At 48.5% G+C, this 15,850-nt stretch overlaps 1 protein-coding gene across 3 annotated transcripts in view; it reads left to right on the forward strand.

The window, feature by feature from the left end:
- The window catches only part of CLBA1 (clathrin binding box of aftiphilin containing 1), a 31,674-nt gene that overhangs the window by 14,799 nt on the left and 1,025 nt on the right, over positions 1–15,850 (forward strand). For all 3 annotated transcript variants that reach the window (XM_077323851.1, XM_077323850.1, XM_077323852.1), the window contains exons 4-5: positions 4,931–5,060; positions 12,173–12,286. In XM_077323851.1, coding sequence (XP_077179966.1) covers positions 4,931–5,060; positions 12,173–12,286 — 244 coding nt within the window. The remainder of the gene's footprint in view (positions 1–4,930; positions 5,061–12,172; positions 12,287–15,850) is intronic.

Here is a 15,850-nt window from a genome sequence, read left to right on the forward strand (position 1 = left end):
AACATCAACAATGTTGAACATTTAACTGGCCCAGCCGGGAGTGACGGGAAATAAATAGCTAATAATAATATTTAATTATTTCGCTATTAACATTTCGACCATAACCCTGCCGATTGGAGGGAGGGGGGTCCAGTTCACGGGACTTAACCAGATGCTTCTTGGGAAATGTACATTCAAGGCTGCAGTTGGGTTTTGCATAGCCCTGATGCAGAGCTTTGCAGTTCTAAGGTACCATTTGTCTTTAGGGCTCTTTGCTGTGGGAAGGGTGTGCATGTGTGTGTTTATGTTTGTGTGTGGTGGGTGCAAAGTGCCTCTGGGCTGCCTTCCCCACCTTCTGCTCCATGGAGTGAGGGAGAGAAAAAACTCTGCTCCCTTCCCCAGACCTTTCTCACCAATGCCCTGTTTTGTTCCTTCCAGACTTGAGCTCCATGGTGGAGTGCCTATCAGAGTGGCAGTAAATCAGGGCAGTCTGCAGAGGAGGTGGTGGTATGGGGTTCTGCGTCTTCTGTGGCCTTGATACATTAACCTCCCCCACACATACCCACCCCCACATGGCTGAAGGCTGAGCATGCTCCTCTAGGACAGTGGTCCCCAACCTGCAGGCCGCAGCCCTGTGCCGGACCGCGAAGGCCATGGCGCCGGGCCACGCATCCCTCTCCCCGCCCCCCCCGCCCCCGCAGTAAAAAACTTCCCAGGCCGCAAGCTCGCGGCCTGGGAAGCTTCTTACTGCGGGAGGGCGGGGAGAGGGAATCAGGGCCGGCCCGCGCATTGTGCATGCGCAATGCGCGGGCACGTCCCGGTGCGCGGGCGCGGCCCGATGCCCTGCCAGTCCCCAGCCTCAGAAAGGTTGGGGACCACTGCTCTAGGAGACGTGGAAGGTCCTGAGCAGCTAGACTTGCTAAAAGGGGGTGGGGCGAAAGCAATCAGGGTTGGGAAGGATTCGGTTTGCAGGGGCCATTAAGAGGTCGTAAGATTCTGGAGAAGGAGCTTTGGGCGGGGAGGGTTGTCATGTCCATGTGTGTGTCTTGTCACACACACAAGCCGTTCCTTTTGAGCAGCTAACTCCATTGTTGGGTCTCAAACATTGGCCTCATTTAGAGCCTGGTGTAATGATTATAAAAGAGGACAAAGTCCTTCCAGTTTGCCCCAAAGCTACTTCTTTCAGCCTCCTTCTTTTGCAAAGAAGAAATGGTCTTTGCTGAATTCCTTGGGGGGGGGGGGTGGTGGAGATGACACAGAACTGCTCTTCTACAGTCAGTTTTTTTTTTTACCACCACTAACAAATAGAAAACAAAACTGAGTTTGAGTCCAGCAGCCCCTTTAAGACCAACAATGTTTATTCAACATTGTAGAAGAAGAAGAAGAGTTGGTTCTTATATGCCGCTTTTCCCTACCCAAAGGAGGCTCAAAGCGGCTTACAGTCGCCTTCCCATTCCTCTCCCCACAACAGACACCCTGTGGGGTGGGTGAGGCTGAGAGAGCGCTGATATCACTGCTCGGTCAGAACAGTTTTATCAGTGTCGTGGCGAGCCCAAGGTCACCCAGCTGGTTGCATGTGGGGGAGCGCAGAATCGAACCCGGCATGCCAGATTAGAAGTCCGCACTCCTAACCACTACACCAAACTGGCTCTCATTGTGAGCCTTCATGTGCATGCACACTGCCTCAATTACAATGAAATGAGTTACCAGTCCATACCGATAGGTAAAGTGTGAGCAGTAAACTAACATGCAGCGTAACGAAAATGTTTAGTAGATTCCAGAATCAAACAGGGACAACAAACTTCGTTTATAAAGTTACCATTTGTTTGGGTTCCATTCCAGGGGGAAAACATAGTAAAGGAAATAAGTATGCCAAAATGGGAGAGTTGTCAGCAGACGGTGCCTTTAATTGTGGCATGCTGGGAGCAATTAGTTGAGATCCCGTCCTTATGCTTTCCCCATCTCCTGTCAAGCATGGAGGCATCTCCACAGCATCCTCTTCTTTGAAGGGGGGCGATTGACTGTGCAAAGCCATATCAGATAGATAGAAAGCAAAGTTAGCCCCTCATGTTAATATGCTTCTGCATGCCATTTGCAGGAGTTGTAACTTCAGAATTACAAGTTAGTTGTGCTATCTGGAAAGCAGCTGCTGGGGTGCTTCAGTTATAACTCATGGTTCTGTGTCCCTCAACAAGGGTGAGCAGGGGCCTGCAGACCAAGCCTGAAGCTAAAGAACTTGGGAATGTTCAATCTGCGGAAGAGGAGGGGGTGGAGGGACATGATCGAAGTATTGAAGGTTCAAGGGGGTGGCAGGTGACAGTGGATGAGCGATAGGGTTGAGAGTGTCCTGCATAGTGCAGGGGGTTGGACTAGATGACCCAGGAGGACCCTTCCAACTCTATGATTCTATGATTCTGAATTCCGTCTAAACATCCAGCTGAAGTTCCTGACAGTTAGAGTGGTTTCTCAGTGGAACAGGCTTCTTCGGGAGGTGGTGGGTTCTCCATCTTTGGAGATTTTCGGACAGAGGCTGGATAGCTATCTGGCGGAGAGGATGATTCTGTGAAGGCTCAAGGGGGTGGCAGGTGACAGTGGATGAGTGACAGGGTTGAGAGTCTCCTGCATGGTGCAGGGGTTTGGACTAGAGAGCCAGTTTGGTGTAGTGGTTAGGAGTGAGGACTTCTAATCTGGCATGCCAGGTTCGATTCTGCGCTCCCCCACATGTAACTAGCTGGGTGACATTGGGCTCGCCACGGCACTGATAAAACTGTTCTGACCGAGCAGTGATATCAGGGCTCTCTCAGCCTCACCCACCCCACAGGGTGTCTGTTGTGGGGAGAGGAATGGGAAGGCGACTGTAAGCCGCTTTGAGCCTCCTTCGGGTAGGGAAAAGCGGCATATAAGAACCAACACTTCTTCTTCTTCTTCTAGATGACCCAGGAGGTCCCTTCCGACTCTATGATTGGAAAGGCTGTCTCTTAGAGAAGGGCTGTTCCTTAGGCAACAATGCAGAAAGCTTACAGTAATGGTTTAAAATTATGGGCGGAAAGGTGCTATCGGGGTATTAGGGGAAATTCTTTTACAGTCCAAGTAGTTCAGCAAGGCCAAGGAGGCCGTGAGCTCCCCCCTCACTGGTGGTCTTCAAGCAGTGGCTGGATGAACACTGGTCATGGATACTTTATGCTGATCTTGCATTGACCAAGGGGGGGTTGAACAAGATGTTTTTTTTGGCCCCTCCCAACTCCTATGACTTTGTCATCTTGATTGGGCAAATACATCATCCATGGTCCATGGACTGAGCACTGGGAGCATACAATTGAGAAATCTGAATTCCGATGCAAGCCGAACGATGAACTCTCATTCAGAAAGTCGCCTATGCCCTGTTTCAATCCCCAACCTGTGAAACGCAAAGAACAAGGAAGGTTTCTTTCCTCTTGTGTGCCTATGAAATAGGCCTTGAGGCTTCAGGGAACATCTGCTGAGAAATCACTTGTTGAGATAGAATGCCTGCTGACCTGCAGAGGTATGTTCAGGTGGGTCACCGTGTTGGTCTGAAGCAGCAGAACAAATTGAGAGTCCAGGGGCACCTTTACAACCGACAGAAGTTTTATTCACAGTAGGAGCTTTCGTGCTCACGCTCACCCCCTCAGACACTGCATCAGAGGAAGTGTGTGTGCACACAGAAGCTCGTACGATGAATAAAAACTTTGTTGGTCTCAGCCTGGAGAAAAGGAGGTTGAGAGGGGACATGATAGCCCTCATTAAGTATTTGAAAGGTTGTCACTTGGAGGAGGGCAGGATGCTGTTTCTGCTGGCTGCAGAGGAGAGGACACGCAGTAATGGGTTTAAACTTCAAGTACAACGATATAGGCTAGATATCAGGAAAAAGTTTTTCAGTCAGAGTAGTTCAGCAGTGGAATAGGCTGCCTAAGGAGGTGGTGAGCTCCCCCTCACTGTCAGTCTTCAAGCAAAGGTTGGATACACACTTTTCTTGGATGCTTTAGGATGCTTTGAGCTGATCCTGCGTTGAGCAGGGGGTTGGACTAGATGGCCTGTATGGCCCCTTCCAACTCTAGGATTCTATGATTCTAAAGGTGCCACTAGACCAGCAGTGCTCAACCGCCATAACCCCAACTGCAGCGGGGGCGGCGCGCACAGGCTTTCAACAATCTGGAGGCGGCATGAAGGTGGCCCAGTGCCATGGCACCGCCTCCTGCCGCCCCCACCACCAACCTGTCCTGGCAACCCTGCGGAAAGGGCCAGGCGACCCCGCTTGGAATCAGGACCCCAAGGATGAGAACCACTGCACTGGACCCTGGAAACATATGTGTGAGTGAATTCTATCACCAGAAGCCCAAGTTTGGAGTTGATGCAAAAACTTCTGTCTAAAGTGGTCCATTTGTGTCATGCGGTAGCTGTCGGGTGACAGATATGCACGTGTGAACCAGTCCGAAGGCAACTGTGATCAAAACTGAGCCTTTGAACCGGCTGTACGTTCAAATAAATCTTCCATGAACTAGCTAGGTAATAAATGCTCAGCGGGGAAAGACGTTCCTACCCCATAGGCAGAAACTGAGGGAAGAGGCCCCTTTGACCAGGAACTTCCCTGCAGGTCAGATTTAACAAGATCAACTCCACTGTCTCGAAGTATCTCTTTACCTGCTGGACAACCACAAACCTCAGAGCAGCAGAACTCAAGAGTGTACCTGTGCATGCTCCTTTGGGCGGATCTTGGAAAGGCATGGAATATATATATTTTAAATGAATTGCCAGAGCTCCCTTTAGAGAATCCTGGCGCTTATAATTATGCTAAGTATATAGAAACTGCCTCTACCCTCATGGAGCTACAATTCCCAGGATGCATTAGGAAGCCATTAACCCTTTTTGCACCTGGAGCGTGTGCTTGCGTTTTTGTGCTCTCCCATTAACATTTCTTGCATTTCCTTTAAAGCACAGATTCTGCGAACTTGTGGAAACTTCTTACTCGCGCCAGGAGCCCTTCTGGTTTGAGATGTCCCTGGAATGAATCTCATTGCCAGGAAAACCTTTTAGCCGTTCTTGGCATAGATGCTCATCAAAAGGTACTTAAAAAAAATCCCCTACAGTACTGTAGTATTTCTTTTTAACCTTAATGTGTATTATGGTCCAGGTTTGTTGTTGTTATGTGCGAAGTCGTGTCCGACCCATCGCGACCCCATGGACAATGATCCTCCAGGCCTTCCTGTCATCTACCATTCCCCGGAGTCCATTTAAGTTTGCACCTACTGCTTCAGTGACTCCATCCAGCCACCTCATTCTCTGTCGTCCCCTTCTTCTTTTGCCCTCGATCGCTCCCAGCATTAGGCTCTTCTCCAGGGAGTCCTTCCTTCTCATGAGGTGGCCAAAGTATTTGAGTTTCATCTTCAGGATCTGGCCTTCTAAAGAGCAATCAGGGTTGATCTCCTCTAGGACTGACCGGTTTGTTCGCCTTGCAGTCCAAGGGACTCGCAAGAGTCTTCTCCAGCACCAGAGTTCAAAAGCCTCAATTCTTTGACGCTTGGCCTTCCTTATGGTCCAACTTTCGCAGCCATACATTGTTACTGGGAATACCATAGCCTTGACTAAACGCACTTTTGTTGGCAGGGTGATGTCTCTGCTTTTTAGGATGCTGTCTAGATTTGCCATAGCTTTCCTCCCCAGGAGCAAGCGTCTTTTAATTTCTTTGCTGCAGTCCCCATCTGCAGTGATCTTGGAGCCCAGGAAAATAAAATCTGTCACTATCTCCATTTCTTCCCCATCTATCTGCCAGGAATTGAGAGGGCCGGATGCCATGATCTTTGTTTTCTGGTCCAGGTTAGTCTTGGGGAAATGTGTGTGGCTTTTTCATAAATTAGGAGGGCTAAATTTTAGACTGGCTTGATAGCCAGCACGTGAGATTCCTGGTCAGTCTCTCCTCTCCACATCCTTCCTCTGCATGTGTTGAGGGGTGGGGTCTCAGGTTGTGGCAGAATACAATCATGGAAAGCCAGCATGAAATGACTGCGCCCCCTTCCCTGAATCCTCTGGAATTCTTGGGGACCTTAGGGAAGGAGCAGGCACCTTTTGGTTTTATTTTATTAGTGGGAGGGAGGGAGGGGAAGTTGAGCTGCCGTTCTTGCCGTGCCGGTAATATTGTAACAGAAAACAGAACCTATCCCCGGCTATACTAAACAATTTCACAATAAATACAAATAAACGTTTCTTCTCTTCTTTTATATATATATGTATATAAGAACAACCGGAACGGCCTCTAGATTGAACCGTTTTCAATTGGGTTTTCCTCAGTGGTTGTTTTTCAACTTATTGTATTGTTAATGAAGTCCTTCAAAAGGATCAAGTTTTCCTCTCAGAATTTAAATTATATATATGTGGCCTTTGGCTCCCAAGTTCGGGGAGGTCTAGTCAAAAGACTCTAGAGGCCGTTCCGGTTGTTCTTATATACATATATATATATATATAAAAGAAGAGATAAGAAACGTTTATTTGTATTTATTGTGAAATTGTTTAGTATAGCCCGGGATAGGTTCTGTTTTCTGTTACAATAATTTTGAACTGTCCCTTTTTTTTTCATGGTGTGCCGGTAATATTGGCAATGTTATTATTGTTTTTATGGGGTTTTAATGGGGATTTGTGATATTGTTACCTGCCACGAGCTGCAAGGGAGTGGTGGGATATAAATCTAATAATAATATAATAATAATAATTTATCTATATATTTGTACCCCACCCCTCTTGAATCAGTCATTTTGGGGCTGCTCATAACAAGTATGAACATTAAAACCATAAAGAATATAAATACATACGAAGCTAATGAGGACTAGCAGCATGATATGTGTCTGATAGAGCAGGGGTAGTCAACCTGTGGTCCTCCAGATGTCCATGGACTTCAATTTCCATGAGCCCCTGCCAGCGTTCGCTGGCAGGGGCTCATGGGAATTGTAGTCCATGGACATCTGGAGGACCACAGGTTGACCAGCCCTGTGATAGAGAATGAGTGCACGGCACTATGCTTCTTGCAGACATAGGAACGTGGAGCTGGAAGGGTCCCCTAAAGATCGTCTGACCCAACCCCCTGCACAATGCAGGAGACTCATAGCTACTTCCCCAATGACCCCTGCTGTATTCCCAGAGGAAGGCAAAACACCGCTTGTGTCCCCAAGACAACCTGGCCTGGATGGAGGACAATTCCTTTCCGACACCCAAAGGGGCAATTGGTATTACTCTGGGCATATAAAAAGGGGACATGGGAGCTGGGCAGCTGGCTCATCCCTTCCTGCCTTTCCTCTCATGATTTGCTGAGAGCCAGTTTGGTGTCATGGTTAGGAGTGTGGACTTCTAATCTGGCATGCCGGGTTCGATTCTGCACTCCCCCACATGCAGTCAGCTGGGTGACCTTGGGCTCCCCATGGCGCTGATAAAGCTGTTCTGACCGAGCAGGAATATCAGGGTTCTCTAAGCCTCACCTCCCTCACAGGGTGTCTGTTGTGGGGAGAGGAAAGGTAAGGCGATTGTAAGCTGCTTTGAGACTCCTTCGGGTAGACCAGAGCGGCATATAAGAACCAACTCTTCTTCTGAAGTTCATAATGAGTGACGGAATCTGCATTGCCATCTTGCCTCTGCTTAATCCCCACCACCACCACCCAAAAAAGGAAAGCCCATTATCTCCTTAGGAAGCTGTTCCACTTAGGAACGGTGCTAACTGTTAGAAAGCTGTCTTTTCATTTCAAGCCATTCGTCCTGGTTCAGCCTTCTCAGGCAGCAGAAGACAGTGTGCAGTTCTTCACCCAAATCTTCTTCCGGCTAGCTTTTGGGGGCGGGGGTTTGTCAAAGGACGCTAGGATAGTTTCCAAAGCAGCTGAATGCTTTATCGTACAATTTGTAGACGACGGCAAAAACCAGGATCTGAGTTACAGCCTTTGAAGCCCTTCTCACAGACGCCACTCAAACTGAAAAATAGCTTTTTCCATTTCCGACAAGACTTGCTGCTGACTTGCTCAGCGGCCGGCTTCCGGACTGCTTAAAACCAGTTCTTTCTAGCATGCACACCACTGTGTTATCTCTTCAACACAGCACGTTCCCTTTTCGCCTACGTGACCTCTTCGTCCAGCCTCAATTGAGGCTTCTGCAGCAAAAGTCCGCCTGAGACCAATTTTCTTCCCGGGGTGATCATGCTGCTCATGAGACAGTGACATGGGTCAGGGACTAGACATCCTTCCCCCGCTATCATTCAGACTTTTGATTTCTGGACCAGCATATTTATTATTATTATTATTATTATTATTATTATTGTTGTTGTTGTTGTTGTTGTTATTGTTATTGTTATTATTAATATTCAGTTTATATCCCGCCACTCCCCGGAGGCTCGTAGCGGTCACAATATAATATAATATACAATGCATGCATAAAATCCCCCAATAAAACATCCTTAAAGCTAAACTAAAAACCCCATAGCCACAGTTCAAGACATAAAGCGACGAAAAAGTTATAAAAATCTCTATTATTCCCCCGTTTCCTCAACACTTCATTCAGCTGCATACACTGACCCAGCCTCATATAGAGAACTCCAACTTGTGCACAGCCCTGGCAATGATCATCACAGACAAATCGTGTTGAACCGGATCACAAGATGTCATAGTCCCATTGCATACGGCACTGGTCAGACCACACCTGGAGTACTGTGTGCAGTTCTGGAGGCCTCACTTTAAGAAGGACGTAGATAAAATTGAAAGGGTATAGAGGAGAGCGACGAGGATGATCTGGGGCCAAGGGACCAAGCCCTATGAAGATAGGTTGAGGGACTTGGGAATGTTCAGCCTGGAAAAAAGGAGGTTGAGAGGGGACATGATAGCCCTCTTTAAGTATTTGAAAGGTTGTCACTTGGAGGAGGGCAGGATGCTGTTTCCGTTGGCTGCAGAGGAGAGGACGCGCAGTAATGGGTTTAAACTTCAAGTACAACGATATAGGCTAGATATCAGGGGGGAAAATTCACAGAGTAGTTCAGCAGTGGAAAAGGCTGCCTAAGGAGGTGGTGAGCTCCCCCTCACTAGCAGTCTTCAAGCAAAGGTTGGATGCACACTTTTCTTGGATGATTTAGGATGCTTTGGGCTGATCTTGCGTTGAGCAGGGGGTTGGACTAGATGGCCTGTATGGCCCCTTCCAACTCTCTGATTCTGGATCTGGGATTCAACTGGAAGCCAAGGAAGCTGCCATTAGCAGCCATTCTCAGGTCTGGCAAACGGAAGACTGTGGCTTCCTTGATTGAATCAGTCCATCTCATGTTTGTTTGTTTATGGGATCGATTCCCCACCCCCCCTGCCACAGCCAGCTCGGGGTAGTTTACAACAGATCAGTAATGATAATTTATATAATAAAAACAATATTACATTTTATTTATTTATTTTTCAACTTGTATACTGCCACTCTTCCCAAGGACTTGCAGCAGTTCACAGGAAATAAGCATTAAAATACAATAACCCCCCCCCAAATTTCGATAAATTTTACTCTGTCATTAAAACCTATTGGACAATAAAAATCAAGTGGTGACTTATGTTGTTCTTGGTTGTTGATTCTGAATCTAATTTCTGGATGTTGGATTCCAGTGTGTGTGTGTGTGTGGGGGGGGTATCTTTCTGGAGGGAGCCCAGTTATGTACTAGACTAGATCTAAAGCCCATTTCACTTGGAAATGAAATGGGCCCTAGATGGCCTGAGAGCAGGCCCACCCCCCACCCGAGGCTCTCTCGAGCCTTCTCCCGGCCGGCAGAGTGGCCTCGCCACGTCTATGACGCGGCAAGTCCGCTCCGCTGGCTGGGAGAAGGCGGCGCGGGCCACCTCTCACCCGTGGCTGTCTGGGCAGGTAAAGCAGCCAATGGGGAGCCGCGCTTTGCGCGGCTCCCTATTGGCTGCTTGGGGCGGGATGGACACTCGGAGGGGCCAATCAGGAGCCACTTTGCGGCTCCTGATTGGCCCCTCCGAGTTTTTATCCTGGACAGGGCCTGCTCTAACTCCTCCCACACTGCCCTTACTGCTTTATTCAGTCCGCGGCGCTCTGCGCCGTGGGGCTGTTTAAAGATGTTGTTATTGCAGGAATTCATTGGCTCCAGCCAAATGCCTGGTTTTGCAGTCCCTGGGGAACTAGGTCAGTTCTGACAAGGCTCTTCCGGGAACTCATTCCAGCAGGTGGGGGGCAGGACCAAAAAGGCCCTGGTCCTGGTTGAGTCCAGATGTACCTGTCTAGGGCCGGGGATTACCAGCCTATTGGAAATGGCAGAGTGTAATGTTCTTCAGATCTTCTTTTTTTCTGTTGCCTTCAGCTTTTTCTAGCATTATTGTCTTTTCCAGTGACTTGTTTTTTCATGATGTGACCAAAGTAACATAGCCTCAATTTAGTTGTTTTAGCTTCTAGGAATTGTTTCAGGCTAGATGGCCTGGATGGCCCCTCCAACTGTAGGATTCTTATCCTGGATGCTTGAGGCTGATCCTGCATTGAGCAGGAGGTTGGACTTAGATGGCCTGGATGGCCCCTTCCGACTCTAGGATCTTTATCATGGATACTTTAGGAAGATCCTCTGTTGAGCGGGGACTGGACTAGGTGGCCTGGATGGCCCCTTCCAACTCTTAGGGGTTTGTGATTCTTATCATGGAAGCTTTAGGCTAATCCTGCATTGAGCAGAAGGGTTGGACTAGATGGCCCCTTCCAACACTATGGCTCTGTTTGATGAAAAATAGTTGATCTCTAGAACCTATTTTGATTTTTTGGTATTCCACTGTATCTGTAATGCTCTCATCCAATACTACCTTTCAGATTCATCAATTGTCCCTACACTTATGGGTCTTTTCTCCTTCATAGCTGCTCTTTCCAGTCTCAATCTCCTTCTGATTTTTTGGGTTGCAGTCTCCCTTTGGATTGATGATGCAGTCAAGGAATGGAAAATCTCTAACCATTTCCGTTACTTTATCATCATCGGCCTTCATGTTTTGTAATTCTTCAGTAGTCATTAGTTTCCTCTTCTCGATGTTCAGCTGTAATCCAGCTTTGGCATTTCTCCCTTGAACCTTCATCAGGAGTCGTTTCAAGTCTTCACTGTTTTGCTGCCAGCAATGTGGTGTCATCTGCATATCTCAAATTGTTCGTGTTCCTTCCCCCAGTTTTCCCTCCACCTTCGTCTAAATCTAATCCATCCTTCTTTATCATGTGTTCTGTGTATGGATTAAACAGATAAGGAGATAAAACACATCCGTGTCTGACACCTTTGCCAATTGGAACCCAGTCTGTTGCTCTATGTCCTCTCCTAAGAGTAACCTCTTGGCCAGAGTACAGATGGCACATCAATACAATCAGATGCTGTGGCACGCACCCATTCTCATAAAACCAATCATAGCCTTTCAGCAAACCACACTGTCAAAAGCTTTGCTGTGATCTATGAAACACAAGCCGATTTTCTTCTGAAATTCTCCTGTAAAATCCAGTAGTCAATATACATTTGGAATGTCATCAGCTGAGTGACCTTGGGCTCGCCACAGCACTGATAGAGCTGTTCTCACAGAGCAGTCCTGCCAGAGGACGGAAAAGGTGCTTGTAAGCCACTTTGAGACCCTTTTAGGTAGTTAAAAGCGGCCAGAGGTGGGTACACTTGAGGGGAAGCGGTATGTTCAGGAATGGTGAATGGTGAGGGAGTAAAACGTGCAGCTGGTGTTCTTGGCAGCAGTTCATCTGCCCAGCATCCAGTTCGGCCTGGCTGAGAACTTTAAAATGCTCCCACTTCCGGTGCCCTAATGTAGCCACTGTACAACTTCAGCATGATCTAATAGCATGTTGTACAGAAGAAGCGTACATCTCAAAAGATGCTTCTGACATGTGTTCGATCCTGGATTACTTGGCAGTCCTTTTAATAATTGCATTTTAAAAGCCTAGTTGATTTATTTAATTAACATGTTAATGTTTGTTTATTGAAATTGTGTTGAATCCTTAATTGTTCGTCACCCACCCTGAGCCTGCCGGGGAAGGGCACGCTGTAAGGTTAAATATTACTATGATGACGATGACAGTTTGACTCTTGAAAGCTTTACCCTGAAATTCTTGTTGGTTTAGAAGTCCCTGCTGAACTCAAACCTAACTGTTTTACTGGAGAGTAACACAGCTGCCCTCTTAAATTGTGATAATTTTTGTTCACCAGGTCCTTCCAGAAGGCAAAGATGATGTTCTGGAGAAAGGCAACATCAAAGAAGCTGAAGAGTCTAACATCGACAAGTTCAGCATCAGCAACTGCAAAGCCCTCATTCAAACCAAGGTAAGCATGACCACAGGAGCTCAAACCAAGGTAAGCATGACCACAGGAGCTCCTTGTGTGCTGCAAATGAAGTCAGACATCTCAGCGTTTCTCTTGTGCTCAGTTCCTGTTGTCCTGCTCTTAGTTTGGCCAAGGGTTTTCTCTGGTGGAAGCTACACTCCACCCCCTATCCCATTTTGGCCTTTATGAAAGGTGAGGGAGTTAAACGTGCAGCTGGCGTTCTTGGCTCCAGCCCCTTCACCTGCCCAGCATCCAGTTTGGCCTGGCTGAGAACTTGAAGGTGCTCCCAAGGAGATTCAGGTGGTGCTGTCCTTGCAACAAGTGCATCTGGAGCTGGCTGGGCTTGAGCAACTTGGTGCCTAAAGCCAAGCTTGCCCATTCCAAGCCAGCGCGGTTTCTGCGGCATCGCACTGACCAATGTGACATGTCCAGATGCGATACATAATAGAGCCTGCTTGGTGTACTGATTAAGAGCAGTGGTTTCTAACCTGATGAGCCGGGTTTGCTTCCCTGCTCCTCCACATTGGCCAGGGTGACCTTGGGCTAGTCACTGTTCTGATAGTACTGTTCTCGCAGAGCAGTAATGTTAGGGCTCTCTCAGCCCCACGTACCACACTGGGAGTCTGTAACGGGGAGAGGAAGGGAAGGCGATCGTAAGCTCCTTTGAGACTTACTTGGGCAGTGAGAAGCAGGGTGCAAAAATAAACTCTTCTTCATAAGCACAGCTCCTGGCAAAGCTGGTGGAAGTTAGGGCTGGATGTAGATAGCAGGGATGGTTTGCCGTTCCCTCGCTCTAGTCAGCACACCATGATGTTGCAGTATTATGGGAGTGGGTGGCTTTTAGGGTTTCAACCCGCATGCTAAGTCGTGTTAAGAAATTCCCGATTCTCTTGTTATCTTCAGGCCTGCCCTAGCTACTTATAGCTCAAGGCTAATAAAGTCTACGGCTGAGATTCTATCCCAGGGGTGGCCAAGCGGTGGCTCTCCAGATGTCCGCAGTCTACAGTTCCCATGAGCCCCTGCAGCACATGCTGACAGAGGCTCGTGGGAATAGTAGTCTGTGTACATTTCATCTGAAGAGCCACCATTTGGCCACCCCTGTTCTATCCGCATCCATTGGTGGTGGTGGGAAGAGCTGTCAGACAGCAGCTGGCTTATGGCGCCTCCTGGTGGGATTCTCAAGGCGGGAGATGTTTAGAGGTGGTTTGCCATTGCCTGCCTCAGCATCACTCCAGTATTCCACGGAGGTCGCCCATCCAAATACTGACGGGGGCCAATTCTGCTTAGCTTCCAGGGTCTGACAAGATCAGACTAGCCTGGACATAGGCAGGGCATAGCGAGACCTATTACGGAAGCACGGCCAAGTCACAGCCGACTTACAGCAATACCTCCCAGGGTTTTCAATGCAAGAGAAAGAGCAGAGGTGGTTTCCCCACCGTTCCCTCCCTCTAGTCAGTCTCTTTTGCCCGTTGCCTTGCTTGGTATACATGTCAGCGGATATCTTGAGCTTCATGTCCTGCAGTTCCAAGGATCCAGGCGGCAGAAGAAGAAGAAGAAGAGTTGGTTCTTATATGCCACTTTTCCCTACCCGAAGGAGGCTCAAAGCGGCTTACAGTCGCCTTCCCTTTCCTCTCCCCACAACAAATTGTGGGGTGGGTGAGGCTGAGAGAGCCCTGATATCACTGCCCGGTCAGAACAGTTTTCTCAGTGCTGTGGTGAGCCCAAGGTCATCCAGCTGGCTGCATGTGGGGGAGCGTAGAATCGAACCCGGCATGCCAGATTAGAAGTCCACACTCCTAACCACCACACCAAACTGGCTCTCAGAATAGACAGGGTTACATGAAGACGGAAGCCTACTTTTCTACAAAGTTGTCCTATATGCCCCTTTTCTCTCGAAGGAGCCTCAAAGCTAGAGAATGGAAAACAAAACAACTCCCATTGGCTGATTAAACGTCAAGAAGTTGCTAGTCACTCTGTTGGTCCAGAAATAGGAGCCAATAAAATCCCCCCTCCCAAACCCCATTCATGTAATGCCTTTTATTAGGGCCCACCGAATGAACATAAAACACTTTGCAAGCTTTTGAGATCACAAGAAGGCTACTTCAGGCCTGAATGTTACCCAAAATGTTTAAAAGAGGAAAGCTCCTCCAGGCATGATGGCCAGGCCTGCTTGAGGTGTAGTGTTCCCAAGTGAACCACGGCACCAAAGCCGGGCCTTCCTCCTCCCTGCCCCCCAGGTCCCTACACAGGCAAGGGGACAGCTCGGGTAGGGGAGGCCTGTCCCCCCCCACACACAGTGAAGATGACAGCTGGCCCCCTCTCCCAGGCCCCAGCCAGGGCCCCAGGGCCCCCCAATCCACAGCCCCCCCCCCAGCCCTCCTTCCCAGCTCACTCACTGTCCAGCGCATCTCTGAGCCGGCAGGGATCTCCACCATGTGGGGAGAACTTGGAGGAGACGGTCAGGGGCAGGGCACGGAACCTGATTAGCCACCCCTTGGATGGATGGCTAATAGGGTTGGAGGAGGAGGCAGTCAGGAGCGGGACAGGCAACCTGATTGGCCGGTAAACAATGAAGCCCAACTCCTCCTAGGACCCCTTACCGGCTTTATTATAACAGTATACCTATAATTACAGATGGCATACCTAGCCTGTCATCTTGTCTCACCCAGTGGCCAACCAGTTCCTCTGAACGGCAAACAAGAGGGCCCAGAGGATGAGGCCTTCCCCTGATGTTGCTTCCTGGCTCAGGGATTCAGAATGCCTCTGAATGTGGAGGCTCCTTTCGGTCACCACGGCTAGTAGCCATCAATCGACATATTCTCCATTAATCTAACCCTCTTTCAAAGCGTTCTATTCCTGGGGCTATCCCTATAGCTTTTAGCAGCAAGTTCTGCCATTTCATCACTCTGTGTAAAGCAGTATTTCCTACTGTTTGCCCTGAACCTACTGCCCGTCGGCGTCATAGGATGCACTCAAGTTCTTTGTCAATTCTCTCATTGCTTTTCCAAGATGAAAAGTCCCAGATTCTTCATCATCTGGATTCCCCTCCTTAGTCTGTTTTCCAACTCTGCAATGGAGATACAGTGATGTAAAATGTCTTTTTTTTTGGGGGGGGGGGAGAGATGTGATGCAGTGGTCTTACTAATCTGGGCCAGATCTGCTGGCCTAATTGGCTCACACGTGTGAGGTGCTGTCATTTACTGGGCTGATGTCTCCACGACAACGCGAAAGAGAGCCGTTCCGATAAAGGAGGTTAGGAAGACGGAAAAGAACTGCAGTGTGTGCTCGATTAGGTTTTGCGAAAGGGCGTCAAAGGGGGGGGGAGAAAGTGCCACTGGAAGTATGACTCGGGCAATTGTCAGACTGGACTTTCCAGTTTGCGGTAATTGAGCATTTTGAATTGTGCTGGAAGAAGTGGAGCCGGTTTTTTTATACCCCTTTTTCAAAATTGGAAGGAGTCTCCAAGCGGCTAACAAACACCTTTCCCTTCCTCTCCCCGTGAAAACCTGTGAGGGAGGTGAGGCTGAGAGAGCCCTGAGATTACTGAAGGAGAAGAAGAGTTGG

This window comes from Paroedura picta, chromosome 2 (assembly GCF_049243985.1).
Source record: "Paroedura picta isolate Pp20150507F chromosome 2, Ppicta_v3.0, whole genome shotgun sequence".
NCBI lineage: Eukaryota > Metazoa > Chordata > Lepidosauria > Squamata > Gekkonidae > Paroedura > Paroedura picta.